General features: G+C 45.4%; 2 protein-coding genes and 2 long non-coding RNA genes across 49 annotated transcripts in view; 2 read left to right on the forward strand and 2 right to left on the reverse strand.

Moving 5' to 3' along the window:
• Nucleotides 1-8,507, forward strand: part of LOC118383205 (interleukin-1 receptor-associated kinase 3-like) — a 37,450-nt gene extending 28,943 nt beyond the window's left edge. The window contains exons 12-13 of the mRNA XM_052501440.1: nt 5,058-5,529; nt 7,746-8,507. Of these exons, the coding sequence (XP_052357400.1) occupies nt 5,058-5,529; nt 7,746-7,882 (609 nt within the window). The 3' untranslated portion in view covers nt 7,883-8,507. The remainder of the gene's footprint in view (nt 1-5,057; nt 5,530-7,745) is intronic.
• On the reverse strand, nt 5,542-7,739 carry LOC127918159 (uncharacterized). Of its 4 annotated transcripts, XR_008099219.1 has the most exons (5): nt 7,522-7,739; nt 6,996-7,238; nt 6,041-6,125; nt 5,722-5,940; nt 5,542-5,653 (listed from the first exon to the last, which is right to left on the reverse strand). It is a non-coding gene; the product is annotated as an uncharacterized LOC127918159 (long non-coding RNA). The 4 variants fall into 4 exon arrangements; XR_008099221.1 differs by lacking the exon at nt 5,722-5,940 and having other exon boundaries at nt 5,542-5,704; nt 7,122-7,238; XR_008099218.1 differs by lacking the exon at nt 5,722-5,940 and having other exon boundaries at nt 5,542-5,704.
• LOC127918157 (uncharacterized) lies at nt 8,072-11,270 on the reverse strand. Of its 43 annotated transcripts, XR_008099203.1 has the most exons (14): nt 11,122-11,270; nt 11,027-11,083; nt 10,673-10,748; nt 10,566-10,603; nt 10,300-10,337; nt 10,180-10,236; nt 10,003-10,097; nt 9,927-9,964; nt 9,617-9,673; nt 9,156-9,288; nt 8,967-9,111; nt 8,469-8,840; nt 8,318-8,405; nt 8,072-8,216 (listed from the first exon to the last, which is right to left on the reverse strand). It is a non-coding gene; the product is annotated as an uncharacterized LOC127918157 (long non-coding RNA). The 43 variants fall into 43 exon arrangements; XR_008099196.1 differs by lacking the exons at nt 10,003-10,097; nt 10,180-10,236; nt 10,300-10,337; nt 10,566-10,603; nt 10,673-10,748 and adding exons at nt 10,117-10,135; nt 10,338-10,489 and having other exon boundaries at nt 9,156-9,250; nt 9,617-9,654; XR_008099215.1 differs by lacking the exons at nt 10,566-10,603; nt 10,673-10,748 and having other exon boundaries at nt 8,318-8,468; nt 8,513-8,556; nt 8,645-8,840; nt 9,927-10,116; nt 10,180-10,489.
• Nucleotides 11,271-12,048: 778 nt separating this feature from the next.
• Nucleotides 12,049-25,610, forward strand: part of LOC127918162 (DNA helicase B-like) — a gene marked incomplete at its 3' end in the record, with an annotated part of 34,094 nt that continues 20,532 nt past the window's right edge. Inside the window, exons 1-6 of the mRNA XM_052501441.1 lie at nt 12,049-12,321; nt 13,168-13,527; nt 17,411-17,631; nt 22,103-22,321; nt 22,457-23,359; nt 25,001-25,178. Coding sequence (XP_052357401.1) covers nt 12,102-12,321; nt 13,168-13,527; nt 17,411-17,631; nt 22,103-22,321; nt 22,457-23,359; nt 25,001-25,178 — 2,101 coding nt within the window. The remainder of the gene's footprint in view (nt 12,322-13,167; nt 13,528-17,410; nt 17,632-22,102; nt 22,322-22,456; nt 23,360-25,000; nt 25,179-25,610) is intronic.

Consider the following 25,610-nt stretch of genomic DNA (forward strand, 5'->3'; position numbering starts at 1 on the left):
GAACAGTTTAATGTTAAATGTTACTTAGAATGCTAACACTAACAAAATATGGCTATTAAGTGTCGAAAGCAAACTAAATATCCCAAAACTGCCTTCTCGAATCAACCACAGCCAAGGTAGGTGGGAAAGTCATGTTCGTTTATATTCTGAGTAAAGTATCCCTTTAAAGATGGCGTAGTGTGTGTCTCAAACAAGAACACTTCCTGTCAGACGGACAAAGAGGTTCGACGTTGTTTCCAAATGGATTTGAATTACTCTGCAGTATTTTTCAGGTATTATAAAAATTAATTGCAGCTTTCAACCTTTTCAGTGGCCTGTTGAAAGAGTCATACAGTACAGATGTAGGATCTTAGTTTGAGCCAGTTTGCTACAGCAGGAAAATAATCCTCAGCAACAGGAAATGTGAATTATAATGTGGATTATCGTTAATGGACATTTTTGTATTGGTTGACACATTTTTTCATTAGGGCAAATCAAATCTGAAATGTTAAAGTTAATATTACAAACTTTAGAAGCCTTTTCAAATCTCAAATATACTACAAGTTTGCATTTTCTGCTGTGCAACAAAAGTGTGATCAAAGTAAGATCCTACATCTGTAGTTGAGCATCACAACTTGTACTTATCTGTAAAAAAATATAGAATTTGTTAATTGGTTTGACTTGATAATGTACACCTGGGGCAATGACATTCAGGAGATTGGACATTTACAGAATGTTCACGTAGAAATGTATTGTGTAGATCAAATATGGCTGTCATATTGGAATAGGATAGGAGATTGGGCTCTATTCATTCTATTTCTATCCTCAACATACAGTTCTAGATACAGCCCTGTCATTAGTTGAAGACAGCCAATCCAACATACAGTTCTAGATACAGCCCTGTCATTAGTTGAAGACAGCCAATCCAACATACAGTTCTAGATACAGCCCTGTCATTAGTTGAAGACAGCCAATCCAACATACAGTTCTAGATACAGCCCTGTCATTAGTTGAAGACAGCCAATCCAACATACAGTTCTAGATACAGCCCTGTCATTAGTTGAAGACAGCCAATCCAACATACAGTTCCTGATACAGCCCTGTCATTAGTTGAAGACAGCCAATCCAACATACAGTTCTAGATACAGCCCTGTCATTAGTTGAAGACAGCCAATCCAACATACAGTTCTAGATACAGCCCTGTCATTAGTTGAAGACAGCCAATCCAACATACAGTTCTAGATACAGCCCTGTCATTAGTTGAAGACAGCCAATCCAACATACAGTTCCTGATACAGCCCTGTCATTAGTTGAAGACAGCCAATCCAACATACAGTTCTAGATACAGCCCTGTCATTAGTTGAAGACAGCCAATCCAACATACAGTTCCTGATACAGCCCTGTCATTAGTTGAAGACAGCCAATCCAACATACAGTTCTAGATACAGCCCTGTCATTAGTTAAAGACAGCCAATCCAACATACAGTTCTAGATACAGCCCTGTCATTAGTTGAAGACAGCCAATCCAACATACAGTTCTAGATACAGCCCTGTCATTAGTTGAAGACAGCCAATCCAACATACAGTTCTAGATACAGCCCTGTCATTAGTTGAAGACAGCCAATCCAACATACAGTTCTAGATACAGCCCTGTCATTAGTTGAAGACAGCCAATCCAACATACAGTTCTAGATACAGCCCTGTCATTAGTTGAAGACAGCCAATCCAACATACAGTTCTAGATACAGCCCTGTCATCAGACAGCCAATCCAACATACAGTTGAAGACAGCCAATCCAACATACAGTTCTAGATACAGCCCTGTCATTAGTTGAAGACAGCCAATCCAACATACAGTTCTAGATACAGCCCTGTCATCAGTTGAAGACAGCCAATCCAACATACAGTTCTAGATACAGCCCTGTCATTAGTTGAAGACAGCCAATCCAACATACAGTTCTAGATACAGCCCTGTCATTAGTTGAAGACAGCCAATCCAACATGCAGTTCTAGATACAGCCCTGTCATTAGTTGAAGACAGCCAATCCAACATACAGTTCTAGATACAGCCCTGTCATTAGTTGAAGACAGCCAATCCAACATACAGTTCCTGATACAGCCCTGTCATTAGTTGAAGACAGCCAATCCAACATACAGTTCCTGATACAGCCCTGTCATTAGTTGAAGACAGCCAATCCAACATACAGTTCTAGATACAGCCCTGTCATTAGTTGAAGACAGCTAATCCAACATACAGTTCCTAGATACAGCCCTGTCATTAGTTGAAGACAGCCAATCCAACATACAGTTCCTGATACAGCCCTGTCATTAGTTGAAGACAGCCAATCCAACATACAGTTCTAGATACAGCCCTGTCATTAGTTGAAGACAGCCAATCCAACATACAGTTCTAGATACAGCCCTGTCATTAGTTGAAGACAGCCAATCCAACATACAGTTCTAGATACAGCCCTGTCATTAGTTGAAGACAGCCAATCCAACATACAGTTCTAGATACAGCCCTGTCATTAGTTGAAGACAGCCAATCCAACATACAGTTCTAGATACAGCCCTGTCATTAGTTGAAGACAGCCAATCCAACATACAGTTCTAGATACAGCCCTGTCATTAGTTGAAGACAGCCAATCCAACATGCAGTTCTAGATACAGCCCTGTCATTAGTTGAAGACAGCCAATCCAACATACAGTTCTAGATACAGCCCTGTCATTAGTTGAAGACAGCCAATCCAACATACAGTTCTAGATACAGCCCTGTCATTAGTTGAAGACAGCCAATCCAACATACAGTTCTAGATACAGCCCTGTCATTAGTTGAAGACAGCCAATCCAACATACAGTTCTAGATACAGCCCTGTCATTAGTTGAAGACAGCCAATCCAATAGTTTCTGAAATATAGTCACTTCCTGAGATCTGTATTGAAATAGTTATTTTAAAGTAGTCATTTTTTGAGGATCTGTTTTCTAGTAATTGAAGTCACCTCCCTGAAAGCATCGTTAGAACTAGAGTTCTCTTAGGTCTGGACTGAATACTGTAGCTAGGTGAATACTGTAGCTAGGTGAATACTGTAGCTGGGTGAATACTGTAGCTAGGTGAATACTGTAGCTAGGTGAATACTGCAGCCAGGTGAATACTGTAGCTAGGTGAATACTGTAGCTAGGTGAATACTGTAGCTAGGTGAATACTGCAGCTAGGTGAATACTTTAGCTAGGTGAATACTGTAGCTAGGTGAATACTGTAGCAAGGTGAATACTGTAGCTAGGTGAATACCGTAGCTAGGTGAATACTGTAGCTAGGTGAATACTGTAGCTAGGTAACGTCAATACTGTAGCTAGGTGAATACTGTAGCTAGGTGAATACTGTAGCTAGGTGAATACTGTAGCAAGGTGAATACTGTAGCAAGGTGAATACTTTAGCGAGGTGAATACTGTAGCAAGGTGAAGTCAATACTGTAGCTAGGTGAATACTGTAGCTAGGTGAATACTGTAGCTACGTGAATACCGTAGCTAGGTGAATACCGTAGCTAGGTGAATACTGTAGCGAGGTGAATACTGTAGCTAGGTGAATACTGTAGCTAGGTGAATATCGTAGCTAGGTGAATACTGTAGCTAGGTGAATACTGTAGCTAGGTGAATACTGTAGCTAGGTGAATACTGTAGCAAGGTGAATACTGTAGCAAGGTGAATACTGTAGCAAGGTGAATACTTTAGCGAGGTGAATACTGTAGCTAGGTAACGTCAATACTGTAGCTAGGTGAATACAATACTGTAGCTAGGTGAATACTGTAGCTAGGTGAATACTGTAGCAAGGTGAATACTGTAGCAAGGTGAATACTTTAGCGAGGTGAATACTGTAGCAAGGTGAAGTCAATACTGTAGCTAGGTGAATACTGTAGCTAGGTGAATACTGTAGCTACGTGAATACCGTAGCTAGGTGAATACCGTAGCTAGGTGAATACTGTAGCGAGGTGAATACTGTAGCTAGGTGAATACTGTAGCTAGGTGAATACCGTAGCTAGGTGAATACTGTAGCTAGGTGAATACTGTAGCTAGGTGAATACTGTAGCTAGGTGAATACTGTAGCAAGGTGAATACTGTAGCTAGGTGAATACCGTAGCTAGGTGAATAATGTAGCTAGGTGAATACTGTAGCTAGGTAAAGTCAATACTGTAGCTAGGTGAATACTGTAGCTAGGTGAATACTGTAGCAAGGTGAATACTGTAGCAAGGTGAATACTGTAGCAAGGTGAATACTTTAGCGAGGTGAATACTGTAGCAAGGTGAAGTCAATACTGTAGCTAGGTGAATACTGTAGCTAGGTGAATACTGTAGCTACGTGAATACCGTAGCTAGGTGAATACCGTAGCTAGGTGAATACCGTAGCTAGGTGAATACTGTAGCGAGGTGAATACTGTAGCTAGGTGAATACTGTAGCTAGGTGAATACTGTAGCTAGGTGAATACTGTAGCTAGGTGAATACTGTAGCTAGGTAAAGTCAATACTGTAGCTAGGTGAATACTGTAGCTAGGTGAATACTGTAGCTAGGTGAATACTGTAGCAAGGTGAATACTGTAGCAAGGTGAATACTTTAGCGAGGTGAATACTGTAGCAAGGTGAAGTCAATACTGTAGCTAGATGAATACTGTAGCTAGGTGAATACTGTAGCTACGTGAATACCGTAGCTAGGTGAATACCGTAGCTAGGTGAATACCGTAGCTAGGTGAATACTGTAGCGAGGTGAATACTGTAGCTAGGTGAATACTGTAGCTAGGTGAATACCGTAGCTAGGTGAATACCGTAGCTAGGTGAATACTGTAGCTAGGTGAATACTGTAGCTAGGTGAGGGGCTTACTAGACAAATGAGAACTGAAGTCATTTACAGCCTCTCGACATCTGTGGACATCTGTGGACATCATTTACAGGCTCTCGACATCTGTGGACAGTAAATATTGACTTCATGAGTCATACTCGATTACTGCTTTTATTTACAGGTAAATCATTGATAGCACATTGTCTTTTACAGTAATGAAATGGGTGTTCTCCCCCAACCTACCTGTTCCAGGTGTTACAGGTATTGAGCCAGCTGCTTCCCCTGCCGTGCCCACCTGAAGACCAGCCCCACACACTGACCGACGAGGCCCCAGCTCCCCCTGCCTCTCCTGCCCAGACGGGACAGGGCCCCAGCTCCAACCCCAGCCCCAGTGTGCCTGTGGAGGATGATGAGCTGCACAGTTACCCCGTTGAGAACCCTCAGCCAGCTCCAGCCCAGGGAGGACCCTGTGAGTGTAGCCAGTCAGAGGTCACCTATCTGGGCAGTGGGGAGCGGAGCTGCCACCTGTCACGGGAGGGGGCTGGGGAAAGAGCAGGGCTAGGGGCTGATGAGGCTGACCAGAGCCTACAGACCAATGGAGAGCCAGTGGATCTTTACGGTAGCTGGCCAGTCCAATGTAGCTGTTCAGCTGAGGTGAATGGACTGGGCTGTGAAGACTGTAGAGCCAATGGGTTTACTCCCTGCCCCTCAGACCTCCCTCAAGGCAAGTATTATGTTTGGGACCAGAAGTTATACCTCACCACCTTACCGAACCAGGTTTAAGCCCAAGGCCCTACCTATAGACTATAACTACCTATAGACTGTAACTACCTATAGACTATAACTACCTATAGACTGTAACTACCTATAGACTATAACTACCTATAGACTATAACTACCTATAGACTATATCTACCTATAGACTATAACTACCTATAGACTATAACTACCTATAGACTATAACTACCTATAGACTAACTACCTATAGACTATAACTACCTATAGACTGTAACTACCTATAGACTATAACTACCTATAGACTGTAACTACCTATAGACTATAACTACCTATAGACTATAACTACCTATAGACTATATCTACCTATAGACTATAACTACCTATAGACTATAACTACCTATAGACTATAACTACCTATAGACTAACTACCTATAGACTGTAACTACCTATAGACTGTAACTACCTATAGACTATAACTACATATAGACTATAACTACCTATAGACTGTAACTACCTATAGACTATAACTACCTATAGACTATAACTACCTATAGACTGTAACTACCTATAGACTATAACTACCTATAGACTATAACTTCCTATAGACTGTAACTACCTATAGACTATAACTACCTATAGACTAACTACCTATAGACTAACTACCTATAGACTAACTACCTATAGACTAACTACCTATAGACTGTAACTACCTATAGACTGTAACTACCTATAGACTAACTACCTATAGACTAACTACCTATAGACTAACTACCTATAGACTGTAACTACCTATAGACTGTAACTACCTATAGACTAACTACCTATAGACTAACTACCTATAGACTGTAACTACCTATAGACTGTAACTCCCTACAGACTGTAACTCCCTATAGACTAACTACCTATAGACTAACTATCTATAGACTGTAAATCCCTATAGACTAACAACCTATAGACTGTAACTACCTATAGACTAACTACCTATAGACTAACTACCTATAGACTGTAACTACCTATAGACTGTAACTACATGTAGACTAACTACCTATAGACTGTAACTACCTATACACTAACTACATATAGACTATAACTACCTATAGACTAACTACCTATAGACTGTAACTACCTATAGACTGTAACTACCTATAGACTGTAACTACCTATAGACTGTAACTACCTATAGACTAACTACCTATAGACTAACTACCTATAGACTGTAACTACCTATAGACTAACTACCTATAGACTGTAACTACCTATAGACTGTAACTACCTATAGACTATAACTACCTATAGACTAACTACCTATAGACTGTAACTACCTATTGACTGTAACTACCTATAGACTGTAACTACCTATAGACTAACTACCTATAGACTAACTACCTATAGACTAACTACCTATAGACTATAACTACATATAGACTATAACTACCTATAGACTGTAACTACCTATAGACTATAACTACCTATAGACTATCTATAGACTATAACTACCTATAGACTGTAACTACCTATAGGCTAACTACCTATAGACTATAACTATCTATAGACTGTAATTACCTATAGACTAACTACCTATAGACTATAACTACCTATAGACTGTAACTACCTATAGACTAACTACCTATAGACTATAAATACCTATAGACTGTAACTTCCTATAGACTGTAACTTCCTATAGACTATAACTACCTATAGACTAACTACCTATAGACTGTAACTACCTATAGACTGTAACTACCTATAGACTATAACTACCTATAGACTGTAACTTCCTATAGACTGTAACTTCCTATAGACTGTAACTACCTATAGACTAACTACGCATAGACTGTAACTTCCTATAGACTGTAACTTCCTATAGACTGTAACTTCCTATAGACTGTAACTACCTATAGACTAACTACGCATAGACTGTAACTTCCTATAGACTGTAACATCCTATAGACTGTAACTTCCTATAGACTATAACTACCTATAGACTAACTACCTATAGACTAACTACCTATAGACTGTAACTACCTATAGACTATAACTCCCTATATATGGTCAAAGGATCAAGGAAAAACACTGTTTTAGCTTTAGAACCTGGTTGTATAAAAATTAAGATTTCAGAGATAATTTCTTCTTTACACAGCAGCCAATGTTGAGTCAGAGTCACATACTGGTTTAATTCAAATTGTTCTGTCTATGTTACAGGTGACCTCAGCTTCTCTTCCCTCAGTATAGTGGACAACCCTGCCAAGCAGAGAATGATGAATAAGATTGATCTGTACAACAGAGGCCTCCTCAGAACAGAGGAACTCCTCTCTGTCTCCATGACCACCCAGGAGTGACAAAGCTACAGAGGAACTCCTCTCTGTCTCCATGACCACCCAGGAGTGACAAAGCTACAGAGGAACAACTCTCTGTCTCCATGACCACCCAGGAGTGACAAAGCTACAGAGGAACAACTCTCTGTCTCCATGACCACCCAGGAGTGACAAAGCTGATCTAGGATCTGCTTGCCCTCCCCGGATCCTAATCTTAACCATTAGAGGTTAAAAACACAAAACAGACCCCAGACCAGCATCTAGGGCAACTTCACTACTCTAAATGACACATGCATACAGTACATGGCCTGCTGAAAGAGAGAGGGTTAACTTATCCATATATCTGACTTAGTCATTGCTGGCCCTGGTTAAATGACCTGGTCCTGGTTAAATTATCTTGCCCTGGTTAAATGACCTGGTCCTGGTTAAATGACCTGGCCCTGGCTCTGGTTAAATGACCTGGCCCTGGTTAAATGACCTGGTCCTGGCTCTGGTTAAATGACCTGGCCCTGGTTAAATGACCTGGTCCTGGCTCTGGTTAAATGACCTGGCCCTGGTTAAATGACCTGGTCCTGGCTCTGGTTAAATGACCTGGCCCTGGTTAAATGACCTGGTCCTGGCTCTGGTAAAATGACCTGGCCCTGGTAAAATGACCTGGTCCTGGCTCTGGTTAAATGACCTGGCCCTGGTTAAATGACCTGGCCCTGGTAAAATGACCTGGTCCTGGCTCTGGTTAAATGACCTGGCCCTGGTAAAATGACCTGGTCCTGGCTCTGGTAAAATGACCTGGCCCTGGTTAAATGACCTGGCCCTGGTTAAATGACCTGGTCCTGGTTAAATGACCTGGTCCTGGTTAAATGACCTGGTCCTGGTTAAATGACCTGGCCCTGGTTAAATGACCTGGTCCTGGCCCTGGTTAAATGACCTGGCCCTGGTTAAATGACCTAGTCCTGGTTAAATGATCTTGCTCTGGTTAAATGACCTGGTCTTGGCTCTGGTTAAATGACCTGGCCCTGGTTAAATGACCTGGTCCTGGCCCTGGTTAAATGACCTGGCCCTGGTTAAATGACCTAGTCCTGGTTAAATGATCTTGCCCTGGTTAAATGACCTGGTCTTGGCTCTGGTTAAATGACCTGGTCCTGGTTAAATGACCTGGCTCTGGTTAAATGACCTGGTCCTGGCCCTGGTTAAATGACCTGGCCCTGGTTAAATGACCTGGCCCTGGTTAAATGACCTGGCCCTGGTTAAATGACCTGGTCCTGGTTAAATGACCTGGCCCTGGTCCTGGTTAAATGACCTGGTCCTGGTTAAATGACCTGGCCCTGGTTAAATGACCTGGCCCTGGTTAAATGATCTGGCCCTGGTTAAATGACCTGGTCCTGGTTAAATGACCTGGCCCTGGTTAAATGACCTGGCCCTGGTTAAATGACCTGGCTCTGGTTAAATGACCTGGCCCTGGTCCTGGTTAAATGACCTGGCCCTGGTTAAATGACCTGGCTCTGGTTAAATGACCTGGTCCTGGTTAAATGACCTGGCCCTGGTCCTGGTTAAATGACCTGGCCCTGGTTAAATGACTTGGTCCTGGTTAAATGGCCTGGCCCTGGTTAAATGACCTGGTCCTGGCCCTGGTTAAATGACCTGGCCCTGGTTAAATGACCTGGCCCTGTTTAAATGACCTGGCCCTGGTTAAATGACCTGGCCCTGTTTAAATGACCTGGCCCTGGTTAAATGACCTGGTCCTGGCCCTGGTTAAATGACCTGGTCCTGGTTAAATGGCCTGGCCCTGGTTAAATGACCTGGTCCTGGTTAAATGACCTGGCCCTGTTTAAATGACCTGGCCCTGGTTAAATGACCTGGCCCTGGTTAAATGACCTGGTCCTGGTTAAATGATCTGGCCCTGGTTAAATGACCTGGTCCTGGTTAAATGACCTGGCCCTGTTTAAATGACCTGGCCCTGGTTAAATGACCTGGTCCTGGCCCTGGTTAAATGACCTGGTCCTGGTTAAATGGCCTGGCCCTGGTTAAATGACCTGGTCCTGGTTAAATGACCTGGCCCTGTTTAAATGACCTGGCCCTGGTTAAATGACCTGGCCCTGGTTAAATGACCTGGTCCTGGTTAAATGATCTGGCCCTGGTTAAATGACCTGGTCCTGGTTAAATGATCTGGTCCTGGTTAAATGACCTGGCCCTGGTTAAATGATCTGGCCCTGGTTAAATTACCTGGTCCTGGTTAAATGATCTGGTCCTGGTTAAATGACCTGGCCCTGGTTAAATGATCTGGTCCTGGCTCTGGTTAAATGACCTGGCCCTGGTTAAATGACCTGGTCCTGGTTAAATGACCTGGCCCTGGTTAAATGATCTGGCCCTGGTTAAATGACCTGGTCCTGGCTCTGGTTAAATGACCTGGTCCTGGTTAAATGACCTGGTCCTGGTTAAATGACCTGGTCCTGGTTAAATGACCTGGTCCTGGTTAAATGACCTGGCCCTGGTTAAATGACCTGGTCCTGGTTAAATGACCTGGTCCTGGTTAAATGACCTGGCCCTGGTTAAATGACCTGGTCCTGGTTAAATGACCTGGTCCTGGTTAAATGACCTGGCCCTGGTTAAATGACCTGGTCCTGGTTAAATGACCTGGCCCTGGTTAAATGACCTGGTCCTGGTTAAATGACCTGGTCCTGGTTAAATGACCTGGCCCTGGTTAAATGACCTGGCCCTGGTTAAATGATCTGGCCCTGGTTAAATGACCTGGTCCTGGCTCTGGTTAAATGACCTGGCCCTGGTAAAATGACCTGGTCCTGGCTCTGGTAAAATGACCTGGCCCTGGTTAAATGACCTGGCCCTGGTTAAATGATCTGGCCCTGGTTAAATGACCTGGTCCTGGTTAAATGACCTGGCCCTGGTTAAATGACCTGGCCCTGGTTAAATGACCTGGTCCTGGTTAAATAACCTGGCCCTGGTTAAATGACCTGGCCCTGGTTAAATGACCTGGCTCTGGTTAAATGACCTGGCCCTGGTCCTGGTTAAATGACCTGGTCCTGGTTAAATGACCTGGCCCTGGTCCTGGTTAAATGATCTGGCCCTGGTTAAATGATCTGGCCCTGGTTAAATGACCTGGCCCTGGTTAAATGACCTGGCCCTGGTTAAATGACCTGGCCCTGGTTAAATGACCTGGCCCTGGTTAAATTACCTGGTCCTGGTTAAATGACCTGGTCCTGGTTAAATGACCTGGTCCTGGTTAAATGATCTGGTCCTGGTTAAATGACCTGGTCCTGGTTAAATGACCTGGTCCTGGTTAAATGACCTGGTCCTGGTTAAATGACCTGGTCCTGGTTAAATGACCTGGTCCTGGCCACTCAGCCACAGGATACTGTAGATGGTTTCAAATCTCCCTTTCTCTAAATGACTGTACGGATCTGGGCTGGTTTCCCTAAAAGCATCGTAGCACTATGATCATCTTTCGTCCATTTAGTTTCAATGGAATTAAAGTCAGTGCTACGATGCTTTTAGGAAATCCTGCCCTGGTATGTGACTAGACGTGATGTTCATATGGTTGAATGACAGCAATCTATGTCCTTCGTTGACAGTATATTATGCTAAAAAAAATATATTATTGTAGAAAGGTATTTATTATCTGCTGACAGATTCCATTTTATATTTCTTATTTATAAAATTAGGATATGATTTATACAGTACTTCTATAATGAAAACATTTTATAAAGATCATTTAAAATGATGGCTTCATGCTAAAACGTTAGCGTGTAGAAACAGTACCAGAGAAACTAAACCAAAGCATGAAGTGCTGTCATACCTTGTCCATAGGCTGCTGACAGGGTAAGGAAACCAATGTGTCATTTGGGTCAACTATCCCTTTACTTATGTTTTGTAAGATGACTTTACATTTTTTCATGCCTTTTATTAATAAAATAAGATTGACAATGTGGGATGAATTCGTTTGAATTATTTGTAGGTAAACAAACTATAGTCCGCTTTCACTGTAATTCACAACTATAACGGCATTCATGATTTAAAATACGATGTTGTGGTATCTGGTAAGACTAATGATAACCAGATGAGACTCATCAAGCTGCACCTTTACCCCCCAGGCCGGTAGGTGGCGCTCACACGATAGTTTTTTTTAGGTTGCCTCGGAAAAAAAGCAAAAGCACTTCCGCTTTTCCACTTCCTTTTTTTATATCAGCTGTCAAATTAAATTGACGCGCGAAATAAGCAAAACAAAACAGAAATGTCACAGTCGGGGTGTCCTCTTGGTGACAGAATCATAGTAGGTTACATTTTACCCGAAAAGAAGGTTAAAAACTCAGAAAATGACGACTCTGATTGGGAAGATGATGATGATGAGGAGGAAGAAGAAGCACAGCCGGAGTTTCTGGATATGAAAGAGATGGACAGCGTTAGTTCAGGAGGACACGTGTTTAATTCCTCCGTACCGGGCCGAAACGAAGGTGAGTGGTCGTTGACAGATCATCATAGCTTTGATAAATGCACATGTAGAAGTTAACCTAACGCGGTTGTCACTTGCAACAAATTAGGCATATTTATCTAGCAAGCAAGTTGCCAATCATTCGGTGTAACCGGACTGCGACAGTGTCACTCTTTTCGGTCGAGCTTGTATTGATTGTAATTTCTCCTACTGTAGAGAAAGGAGTCTACTGTAATTTATATAGTTTGTTCAATCTGGTTTATCTCTTGTTAGTGACACTAATACACCCACAGAAAGGTAGGTATAATTTGTGGGAAAGTTCCAACAGGAGGAATCTGTCACCAAAAACTTGGTAAAGTACAAGGTTTGCCAACAAAACAACGTGTACAAAGTTGTATAGCGGCGGAATAAGATACCGGGTAGAGAGGGTGGACTATTTCAGTACGTTTTTGTCCACTCAACAGATTTATTCCGTAAAAATGTCTGTCCTCTCTCTGGTAGACTACGAACAAACATTTAAGAATAAGCTACGTGGTGAGTTGATGCCTATTCGGCATATAGTTAGGTGAATTAGGTGAATTGACCATGCTACTTTTGTATGCGTTGTTTGTTGCCAACCTTGTAATAATAATAATAATATATGCCATTTAGCAGACGCTTTTATCCAAAGCGACTTACAGTCATGTGTGTTTTTGTTCCAGATTCCTGTTGGAAGGGTTCCCACAAATTATACCCACCTCCCACAAAACACTATCATACAATCCACCACGATGAATGCATGCTGATGATCTAGCTAGCTAACGTTACTCAGCTCAATAACTAACTATCTTGTGTAATTGTTTCATTTTCTATCCCATGTCGGTTCTAGTTGATTTCCTGGACAGGGTGTCTGGTAAGAGATGCAGAGTACTGGGCCGGTTCAGTCTGAAGGACCCGTGGTGGGAGGCTACCTGCACAGCCCGCGCAGCCAGGGGCAAGCTGGTGCTACGGGGCTACCCTGCCTACCGCCTTCGCTCAGACCTCCAGGGAGACCCGGACCACTCTGTCCTGTCTCTGTTCCTCACCGCCTGCGGCGTGGACGCACAGTTTGTCGTCCCCTTCTTTGCTTGGCTGCCGATGGGAAGGAAGGTGGAGTTTGCTAACTTGCAGGAAGTTCTGGCTGAGTTTGAGGAAGGAGAGCAGCACAGAGCTTTGGCACAGCAGATTAAAGCCTTGGTCTCTGTTTCAGGTAGGTGGACGTGGGGGAGAGATACATCTTGATCCTGAGCTACAGTGTTTTGGTAATATGAAGTGCTGTGAGTAAAGACCATAGCTGTGTTCGAATACTTCTACCAAACTATACCATTCTATACCATACTAACCTTACCATACTATACCATACTAACCATACCATACTATACCATACTAACCTTACCATACTATACCATACTAACCTTACCATACTATACCATACTAACCTTACCATACTATACCATACTAACCATACCATACTATACCATACTAACCTTACCATTCTATACCATACTATACCATACTATACCATACTAACCTTACCATACTATACCATACTATACCATACTATACCATTCTACACCATTCTATACCATACTAACCTTACCATTCTATACCATACTATACCATTCTATACCATACTAACCATACCATACTAACCTTACCATACTATACCATACTAACCTTACCATACTATACCATACTAACCATACCATTCTATACCATACTAACCTTACCATACTATACCATACTAACCTTACCATACTATACCATACTATACCATACTAACCATACCATTCTATACCATACTAACCTTACCATACTATACTATACCATACTATACCATTCTATACCATACTAACCATACTAACTATACTATACCATTCTATACCATACTAACCATACCATACTATACCATTCCATACCATTCTATACCATACTAAACCATACTAACCTTACCATACTATACCATACTATACCATACTAACCATACCATTCTATACCATACTAACCTTACCATACTATACCATACTATACCATACTATACCATTCTATACCATACTATACCATTCTATACCATACTAACCATACCATACTATACCATTCCATACCATTCTATACCATACTAACCATTTACCATACTATACCATACTAACCTTACCATACTATACCATACTAACCTTACCATACTATACCATACTAACCATACCATACTATACCATACTAACCTTACCATACTATACCATACTATACCATACTATACCATACTATACCATACTAACCTTACCATACTATACCATACTATACCATTCTATACCATACTAACCATACCATACTATACCATACTATACCATTCTATACCATACTATACCATTCTATACCATACTAACCTTACCATACTATACCATTCTATACCATACTAACCATACCATACTATACCATACTATACCATTCTATACCATACTAACCATACCATACTATACCATTCTATACCATACTAACCATACCATACTATACCATACTATACCATACTAACCATACTATTTGTGACACAAATTGGGTATGTAGTATGCTTATTAGTCATAGGGGTGTGTTTGTAAATTCCCTCTGGCTATCTACTCTGATTTCAGAGCACTCTCTGATGAATTTACAAACACTCAACACCCGTTGAATGTGTCGGTCAATATCGGCAACAAAAAAACGTATTTCAATTGTTACCAGCAGCACAGTTAGTTACCAGCAGCACAGTTAGTTACCAGCAGCACAGTTAGTTACCAGCAGCACAGTTAGTTACCAGCAGCACAGTTAGTTACCAGCAGCACAGTTGGTTACCAGCAGCACAGTTGGTTACCAGCAGCACAGTTGGTTACCAGCAGCACAGTTGGTTACCAGCAGCACAGTTGGTTACCAGCAGCACAGTTGGTTACCCAGCACAGTTGGTTACCAGCAGCACAGTTGGTTACCAGCAGCACAGTTAGTTACCACAGCACAGTTAGTTACCAGCAGCACAGTTAGACAACGCCCTGAATTTACAAACGCCCAGAGCGCACTCTGGCACTCCCAGATCGAAGTTACGAACACACCCGAAGTCAAGCAAGTAATTTGTTACGCTGACAAGCTAGCAATCGGTTGCATAGCAACAGCAACAGCTTCCGGTAGATGTGTGAAGCGCTAGCGCTCAACTGAAATGTTACCGTTGGTTTACAGTATACTAACGTACAGTATGTTAGGATGGGTATCTGGAACACAGCTCATACTAACATACGGTATGGGTATCTGGAACACAGCTCATACTAACATACGGTATGGGTATCTGGAACACAGCTCATACTAACATACGGTATGGGTATCTGGAACACAGCTCATACTAACATACGGTATGGGTATCTGGAACACAGCTCATACTAACATACAGTATGGGTATCTGGAACACAGCTCATACTAACATACAGTATGGGTATCTGGAACACAGCTCATACTAACATACAGTATGGGTATCTGGAACACAGCTCATACTAACATACAGTATGGGTATCTGGAACACAGCTCATACTAACATACGGTATGGGTATCTGGAACACAGCTCATACTAACATACGGTATGGGTATCTGGAACACAGCTCATACTAACATACGGTATGGGTATCTGGAACACAGCTCATACTAACATACGGTATGGGTATCTGGAACACGGCTCATACTAACATACGGTATGGGTATCTGGAACACAGCTCATACTAACATACGGTATGTTAGTATGGGTATCTGGAACACAGCTCATACTAACATACGGTATGGGTATCTGGAACACAGCTCATACTAACATACAGTATGGGTATCTGGAACACAGCTCATACTAACATACAGTATGGGTATCTGGAACACAGCTCATACTAACATACAGTATGTTAGTATGGGTATCTGGAACACAGCTCATACTAACATACAGTATGTTAGTATGGGTATCTGGAACACAGCTCATACTAACATACGGTATGGGTATCTGGAACACAGCTCATACTAACATACGGTATGGGTATCTGGAACACAGCTCATACTAACATACGGTATGGGTATCTGGAACACAGCTCATACTAACATACAGTATGTTAGTATGGGTATCTGGAACACAGCTCATACTAACATACAGTATGTTAGTATGGGTATCTGGAACACAGCTCATACTAACATACGGTATGGATATCTGGAACACAGCTCATACTAACATACGGTATGGGTATCTGGAACACAGCTCATACTAACATACGGTATGGGTATCTGGAACACAGCTCATACTAACATACGGTATGGGTATCTGGAACACAGCTCATACTAACATACGGTATGGGTATCTGGAACACAGCTCATACTAACATACGGTATGGGTATCTGGAACACAGCTCATACTAACATACGGTATGGGTATCTGGAACACAGCTCATACTAACATACGGTATGGGTATCTGGAACACAGCTCATACTAACATACGGTATGGGTATCTGGAACACAGCTCATACTAACATACGGTATGGGTATCTGGAACACAGCTCATACTAACATACGGTATGGGTATCTGGAACACAGCTCATACTAACATACGGTATGGGTATCTGGAACACAGCTCATACTAACATACGGTATGGGTATCTGGAACACAGCTCATACTAACATACGGTATGGGTATCTGGAACACAGCTCATACTAACATACGGTATGGGTATCTGGAACACAGCTCATACTAACATACGGTATGGGTATCTGGAACACAGCTCATACTAACATACGGTATGGGTATCTGGAACACAGCTCATACTAACATACGGTATGGGTATCTGGAACACAGCTCATACTAACATACGGTATGGGTATCTGGAACACAGCTCATACTAACATACGGTATGGGTATCTGGAACACAGCTCATACTAACATACGGTATGTTAGTATGGGTATCTGGAACACAGCTCATACTAACATACGGTATGGGTATCTGGAACACAGCTCATACTAACATACAGTATGGGTATCTGGAACACAGCTCATACTAACATACAGTATGGGTATCTGGAACACAGCTCATGTCATCGGTATGTCTGTCAGTTGCAGGGATGCGCGTGACTGCTGCCTCTCTGTACCCCCATGTGATGAGATACCTGCCTACCCTACTGCCAGGGCGCTTCACAGAGCTCCTGAGTCGGGGAAAGAAAAGCCCAAAACATCCTGCGGCACAGGGTGCTACACAGATAGAGGAGGATCTCAGCTTGCTGGCCAAAATAGAGGAGATGATCAAGACGGACGTCTGGAAGCTGGGCTTTAACTATGTAAAGCGTAACCTCCTGGCTGGTTGTGGACTGTGATTGGTTAACATACTTTGTCAACAGTTTCTGTAGTCTTCGATCGGACCAATCCAGCAGTGAACTATCACATAGCATCCCTCCTATCACATAGCATCCCTCCTATCACATAGCATCCCTCCTATCACATAGCATCCCTCCTATCACATAGCATCCCTCCTATCACATAGCATCCCTCCTCCTATCACATAGCATCCCTCCTCCTATCACATAGCATCCCTCCTCCTATCACATAGCATCCCTCCTCCTATCACATAGCATCCCTCCTCCTATCACATAGCATCCCTCCTCCTATCACATAGCATCCCTCCTCCTATCACATAGCATCCCTCCTCCTATCACATAGCATCCTCCTATCACATAGCATCCCTCCAGTCACATAGCATCCCTCCAGTCACATAGCATCCCTCCAGTCACATAGCATCCCTCCTATCACATAGCATCCCTCCAGTCACATAGCATCCCTCCTGTCACATAGCATCCCTCCTGTCACATAGCATCCCTCCTGTCACATAGCATCCCTCCTATCACATAGCATCCCTCCTGTCACATAGCATCCCTCCTGTCACATAGCATCCCTCCTGTCACATAGCATCCCTCCTGTCACATAGCATCCCTCCTGTCACATAGCATCCCTCCTCACATAGCATCCCTCCTGTCACATAGCATCCCTCCTGTCACATAGCATCCCTCCTGTCACATAGCATCCCTCCTGTCACATAGCATCCCTCCTGTCACATAGCATCCCTCCTATCACATAGCATCCCTCCTGTCACATAGCATCCCTCCAGTCACATAGCATCCCTCCAGTCACATAGCATCCCTCCAGTCACATAGCATCCCTCCTCCTATCACATAGCATCCCTCCTCCTATCACATAGCATCCCCCTCCTATCACATAGCATCTCCTATCACATAGCATCCCTCCTGTCACATAGCATCCTCCTGTCACATAGCATCCCTCCTATCACATAGCATCCCTCCTATCACATAGCATCCCTCCTATCACATAGCATCCCTCCTATCACATAGCATCCTCCTATCACATAGCATCCCTCCAGTCACATAGCATCCTCCTATCACATAGCATCCTCCTATCACATAGCATCCCTCCTATCACATAGCATCCTCCTATCACATAGCATCCCTCCTATCACATAGCATCCCTCCTATCACATAGCATCCCTCCTATCACATAGCATCCCTCCTGTCACATAGCATCCCTCCTGTCACATAGCATCCCTCCTATCACATAGCATCCTCTGTCACATAGCATCCCTCCTATCACATAGCATCCCTCCTATCACATAGCATCCTCCTGTCACATAGCATCCCTCCTGTCACATAGCATCCCTCCTGTCACATAGCATCCCTCCTATCACATAGCATCCCTCCTGTCATAGCATCCCTCCTATCACATAGCATCCCTCCTGTCACATAGCATCCCTCCTATCACATAGCATCCCTCCTATCACATAGCATCCCTCCTATCACATAGCATCCCTCCTGTCACATAGCATCCCTCCTGTCACATAGCATCCCTCCTGTCACATAGCATCCCTCCTGTCACATAGCATCCCTCCTGTCACATAGCATCCCTCCAGTCACATAGCATCCCTCCAGTCACATAGCATCCCTCCAGTCACATAGCATCCCTCCAGTCACATAGCATCCCTCCTCCTATCACATAGCATCCCTCCTCCTATCACATAGCATCCCTCCTCCTATCACATAGCATCCCTCCTCCTATCACATAGCATCCCTCCTCCTATCACATAGCATCCCTCCTCCTATCACATAGCATCCCTCCTCCTATCACATAGCATCCCTCCTCCTATCACATAGCATCCTCCTCCTATCACATAGCATCCCTCCTCCTATCACATAGCATCCTCCTCCTATCACATAGCATCCCTCCTCCTATCACATAGCATCCTCCTCCTATCACATAGCATCCCTCCTCCTATCACATAGCATCCCTCCTCCTATCACCCCTCCTCCTATCACATAGCATCCCTCCTCCTATCACATAGCATCCCTCCTCCTATCACATAGCATCCCTCCTCCTATCACATAGCATCCCTCCTCCTATCACATAGCATCCTCTCTCCTATCACATAGCATCCCTCCTCCTATCACATAGCATCCTCCTCCTATCACATAGCATCCCTCCTCCTATCACATAGCATCCCTCCTCCTATCACATAGCATCCCCCTCCTATCACATAGCATCCCTCTCCTATCACATAGCATCCCTCCTATCACATGGCATCCATCCTCCTATCATAGCATCCCTCCTCCTATCACATAGCATCCTCCTCCTATCACATAGCATCTCCTCCTATCACATAGCATCCTCCTCCATCACATAGCATCCCTCCTCCTATCACATAGCATCCCTCCTCCTATCACATAGCATCCCTCCTCCTATCACATAGCATCCCTCCTCCTATCACATAGCATCCCTCCTGTCACATAGCATCCCTCCTGTCACATAGCATCCCTCCAGTCACATAGCATCCCTCCTGTCACATAGCATCCCTCCTGTCACATAGCATCCCTCCTGTCACATAGCATCCCTCCTGTCACATAGCATCCCTCCAGTCACATAGCATCCCTCCAGTCACATAGCATCCCTCCTATCACATAGCATCCCTCCTATCACATAGCATCCCTCCAGTCACATAGCATCCCTCCTGTCACATAGCATCCCTCCTGTCACATAGCATCCCTCCTGTCACATAGCATCCCTCCTGTCACATAGCATCCCTCCTATCACATAGCATCCCTCCTATCACATAGCATCCCTCCTATCACATAGCATCCCTCCAGTCACATAGCATCCCTCCAGTCACATAGCATCCCTCCAGTCACATAGCATCCCTCCAGTCACATAGCATCCCTCCAGTCACATAGCATCCCTCCTGTCACATAGCATCCCTCCTGTCACATAGCATCCCTCCTGTCACATAGCATCCCTCCTGTCACATAGCATCCCTCCTGTCACATAGCATCCCTCCTATCACATAGCATCCCTCCTGTCACATAGCATCCCTCCTGTCACATAGCATCCCTCCTGTCACATAGCATCCCTCCTGTCACATAGCATCCCTCCTGTCACATAGCATCCCTCCTGTCACATGGCATCCCTCCTCCTATCACATGGCATCCCTCCTCCTATCACATGGCATCCCTCCTCCTATCACATGGCCCTCCTCCTGTCACATGGCATCCCTCCTGTCACATGGCATCCCTCCTATCACATGGCATCCCTCCTCCTATCACATGGCATCCCTCCTCCTATCACATGGCATCCCTCCTCCTATCACATGGCATCCCTCCTCCTATCACATATATTATATTAATTAATATTTTAGTTTAGCGCTTCTCACTATTCCTCTCTCCCCTACTCCCCCCTCCCTCTCTCCCCTACTCCCCCCTCCCTCTCTCCCCTACTCCCCCTCCCTCTCTCCCCTACTCCCCCTCCCTCTCTCCCCTACTCCCCCTCCCTCTCTCCCCTACTCCCCTCTCCCTACTCCCTCTCCCTCTCCCCCCCCCCCTCCCCTCCCCTCTCTCCCCTCTCTCCCCTACTCCCCCTCCCTCCCTCCCTCTCTCCCTCTCCCCTACTCTCTCTCCCCTACCCCCTCCCTCCTCCCCTCTCCCCCTCCCTCTCTCCCCCTCCCTCTCTCCCCCTCCCTCTCCCTCTCCCCCCTCCCTCTCTCCCCCCCCTCCCTCCCCCTTCTCTCCCCCTCCCTTCCCCCTCCCCCTCCCCTCCCTCTCCCCTCTCCCCTACTCCCCTCCCCTCTCCCCTACTCCCCTCTCTCCCCTACTCCCCTCCCTCTCTCCCCTACTCCCTCTCTCCCCTACTCCCCCTCTCCCCTACTCCCCCTCCTCTCTCCCTACTCCCTCTCTCCCCTACTCCCCCTCCCTCTCTCCCCTACTCCCCCTCCCTCTCTCCCCTCCCTCTCTCTCCCCCTCCCCTCTCTCCCCCTCCCTCCCCTCCCTCTCCCCTCTCCCCCCTCCTCTCTCCCCTACTCCCTCCCTCCCTCTCTCCCCTACTCCCCCTCCCTCCTCCCCCTCCCTCTCTCCCCTACTCCCCCTCCCTCCCTCTCTCCCCTACTCCCCCTCCCTTTCTCTCCCTACTCCCCCTCTCTTTCTCTCCCCTCCCTTTCTCTCCCCCTACTCCCCCCCTTTCTCCCCCCTCCCTTTCTCTCCCCTACTCCCCCTCCCTCTCTTTCTCTCCCCTCCCTTTCTCTCCCTACTCCCCCTCCCTCTCTTCTCTCCCCCTCCCTTTCTCTCCCCTACTCCCCCCCCTCTCTCTTCTCCCTCTCTCTCCCCTCCCTCTCTCTCCCTCCCTCTCCCCTACTCCCCCTCCCTCTCCCCTCCCTCCCCCTCCCTCTCCCCCCTCCCTCTCTCCCCCTACTCCCCCTCTCTCTAGGTTATGTACAAGGAGTTGAAGGTGGTCCATTGCGAGGCTCAGCTGAGATCCTTCCATGAGTGTAAACTCTTCCAAGAGATCCCTCTGAAGCAACGTAACGCCCTGCGAGTCTACGACTCTCTGAAGAACCACTGCCACAGGACGGGCAGTACCTACACGGAGCTCCCCACCCTGTGTGACGAGGTCAGGAGAGGGTGTAGCTCCGTGGTGGAGGTGGAGGTACGAGGAACACAGAACTAATACGTCTGTCCACTTTGTGTTTTATGTGTTTGTTGGTTCGCTTGCTGAGGCAGCTCAATATGTATTTTTATTTATTTTTTCAAATGTAGTTAATTCGTTCGTACTTTCATTCAGGTGTGGGACGCAGTCCACTTCCTCAAAGAGCTGGGCGTAGTGGTACGGGATCGCCAGAAGGTGGCGCTGCAGAACCTGCATTCTTATGAGACTGGGATAGCTGAGTGCCTACGCTGTCTGGTACAGGAAGAGCCCTGGGTTTTACCTCTGGATGTCATAGAGGTGCTGACTGCTTCAGCTCTGCAGAGGCTGAGGAAGAAGGGAGGGGATGGAGGGAGTAGGGGGGATCAAGGTGAAGTGGACTCCGACGCAGAGCGGAAGGCTAATGAGCTGAATGAAAGGTGTGATATGGATGGCAGCGCTGCAGAGACAGACCGTACTAGTACTGCTGTTAGAACAGCCAGCGGATACTCTGTCCCAGACCACATCAAACCTGAACCAGCCCCTACAGACCAGGGCCCTCCAGTAGATTTAGACCCAGACCAGGGCCCTCCTCCAGTAGATTTAGACCCAGACCAGGGCCCTCCTCCAGTAGATTTAGACCCAGACCAGGGCCCTCCTCCAGTAGATTTAGACCCAGACCAGGTAAGTGCAGCAGAGATGATCTGCTTCAATCCGGTGACTGTGATCAGTGGTAAGGGGGGCTGTGGTAAGACCACGGTGGTGAGTCTGGTGTTCAAGGCCGCCTTGCAGCAGAGCCCAGAGAAGGAGGTCACGAAGGCATGCTGGGACTTTGAAAATGACTCCTTGGGGTCTGAGGCGTGGGAGGAAGCCGAGGCGTGGGAGGAAGAAGCCCGGTCGAAGAGTCTGCTCCCTCAGTTAAATGGGGAGGTAAAGGACGAAAAGTCGTCGTCGTCGTGGGTTTTACAGGGAGAGGACGAGGTGTTACTAACAGCACCCACAGGGAGAGCTGCGTCTCTGCTCACCAAGAGGACCTGCTTCAAGGCCTACACCCTGCACCAGGTTGGTACAGGAGACAGTTCTGCCCTTAGAAGGACTTCTAGAATGGTTCTGACCCAGTTCTGACTCAGTTCTGACTATCTGCTATTAGCCGAGTACAGAACAGGTTTCTGAATGGCAAACATTAGCCTGGGTAAAGCTAGAAGTCACATTCTCATGTAGGCTTTGTCTCTGTAATAGAAAGGTATCGGTGAGACCAAAATAAACAGCTGAAATGTTTTATCACTTTCATGGTTTACAAAGGATTATTTGTGTAATTTGTAGGTCAAGTTTTCCACTTGTTTTCTGTCAGCGGCCATATTCACCGTGGGCGGCCATACTCACCGTGGGCGGCCATACTCACCGTGGGCGGCCATACTCACCGTGGGCGGCCATACTCACCGTGGGCGGCCATACTCACCGTGGGCGGCCATACTCACCGTGGGCGGCCATACTCACCGTCTCACCGTGGGCGGCCATACTCACCGTGGGCGGCCATACTCACCGTGGGCGGCCATACTCACCGTGGGCGGCCATACTCACCGTGGGCGGCCATACTCACCGTGGGCGGCCATACTCACCGTGGGCGGCCATACTCACCGTGGGCGCCCATACTCACCGTGGGCGCCCATACTCACCGTGGGCGCCCATATTCACCGTGGGCGGCCAAACTCGACGTGGGCGGCCAAACTCGACGTGGGCGGCCATATTGTTCTAAATGAACCAGTTGAACATCAGTAGTCAGGTCCATGTGTTGTAGAGTCGTGGCCAAAAGTTTTGAGAATGACACAAATTATACATTTTCACAAAGTCTCCTGCCTCAGTTTGTATGATGGCAATTTGCATATATTCCAGATTGTTATGAAGATTAATTGCAAAGTCCCTCTTTGCCATGCAAATGAACTGAATCCCCCCCAAAAAAACATTTCCAATGGATTTCAGCCCTGCCACAAAAGGACCAGCTGTCATGTCAGTGATTCTCTCGTTAACACAGGTGTGACTGTTGACAAGACTGGAGATCACTCTGTCATGCTGATTGAGTTTGAATAACAGACTGGAAGCTTCAAAAGGAGGGTGGTGCTTGGAATTATTGTTCTTCCTCTGTCAACAATGGTTACCTGCAAGGAAACACGTGCCATCATTGCTTTGTACAAAAAGGGCTTCACAGGCAAATATATTATTGCCAGTAAGATTGCACCTAAATCAACTGTTTATCGAATCAATCATTTATCGAGTCAATCCTCAAGAGGCGGGTGGACAAAAAAACACAAATTCTGACAAACTCCAAGCATTGATTATGCAAGAATGGGCTGCCATCAGTCAGGATGTGGCCCAGAAGTTAATTGACAGCATACCAGGGCGGATTGCAGAGGTCATGAAAAAGAAGGGTCAACACTGCAAATATTGGCTCTTTTCATCAACTTCATGTAATTGTCAATAAAAGCCTTTGACACTTATGAAATGCTTGTAATTATACTTCAGTATTCCATAGTAACTTCTGACACAAATATCTAACGACACTGAAGCAGCAGACTTTGTGAAAAATGTATATTTGTGTCATTCTCAAAACTTTTGTCCACGACTGTACATAGTGCCACTTCCAGAGGTCACAGATACCTAACCCCTCCCTCCTGTTCACTCTTCCCTGTCACCCCTCCCTTTCAGGTAGTGTGGAGTTTCATGCATGCCAAGAAAGACCCCAACGGGGCTCCTGAGGAGTGGAAGTTTGCGCGTGTGCGCGTGTTGGTGGTGGACGAGGGCAGTCTGGTGTGTGTTCAGCTCCTCCACTCCGTCCTCACCATGCTCACCAAACACGCACAGCTCAGGAAGTTCGTCATCTTGGGTACGTTTGTTTTTTAGTTCAGGTTTAAGCTGCACATGTTCAACATGTAGAGTGTGATGCCAACACGCGTGGGGGGGGGGTGAAGGTGGAACAGAGTTGGGTAAGACTTCCTGTCCTATACAATGGACTTCCTGTCCTATACAATGGACTTCCTGTCTTACACAATGGACTTCCTGTCTTACACAATGGACTTCCTGTCTTACACAATGGACTTCCTGTCTTACACAATGGACTTCCTGTCTTACACAATGGACTTCCTGTCCTATACAATGGACTTCCTGTCTTACACAAGGGAAACACGATGTGGTCCACTAGACAGCTCGGAATCACTGATCTACAAATCACCTTGTATCCCCATAAACTCCTCCATTATCTGAATGACATCAGACTATACTGCTTAATAACCCTGCTAGGACTTAAGGGCTAGGGCTT

The sequence above is a fragment of the Oncorhynchus keta genome, unplaced genomic scaffold, assembly GCF_023373465.1.
Source record: "Oncorhynchus keta strain PuntledgeMale-10-30-2019 unplaced genomic scaffold, Oket_V2 Un_contig_1343_pilon_pilon, whole genome shotgun sequence".
In the NCBI taxonomy this organism is placed as follows: Eukaryota; Metazoa; Chordata; class Actinopteri; order Salmoniformes; family Salmonidae; genus Oncorhynchus; species Oncorhynchus keta.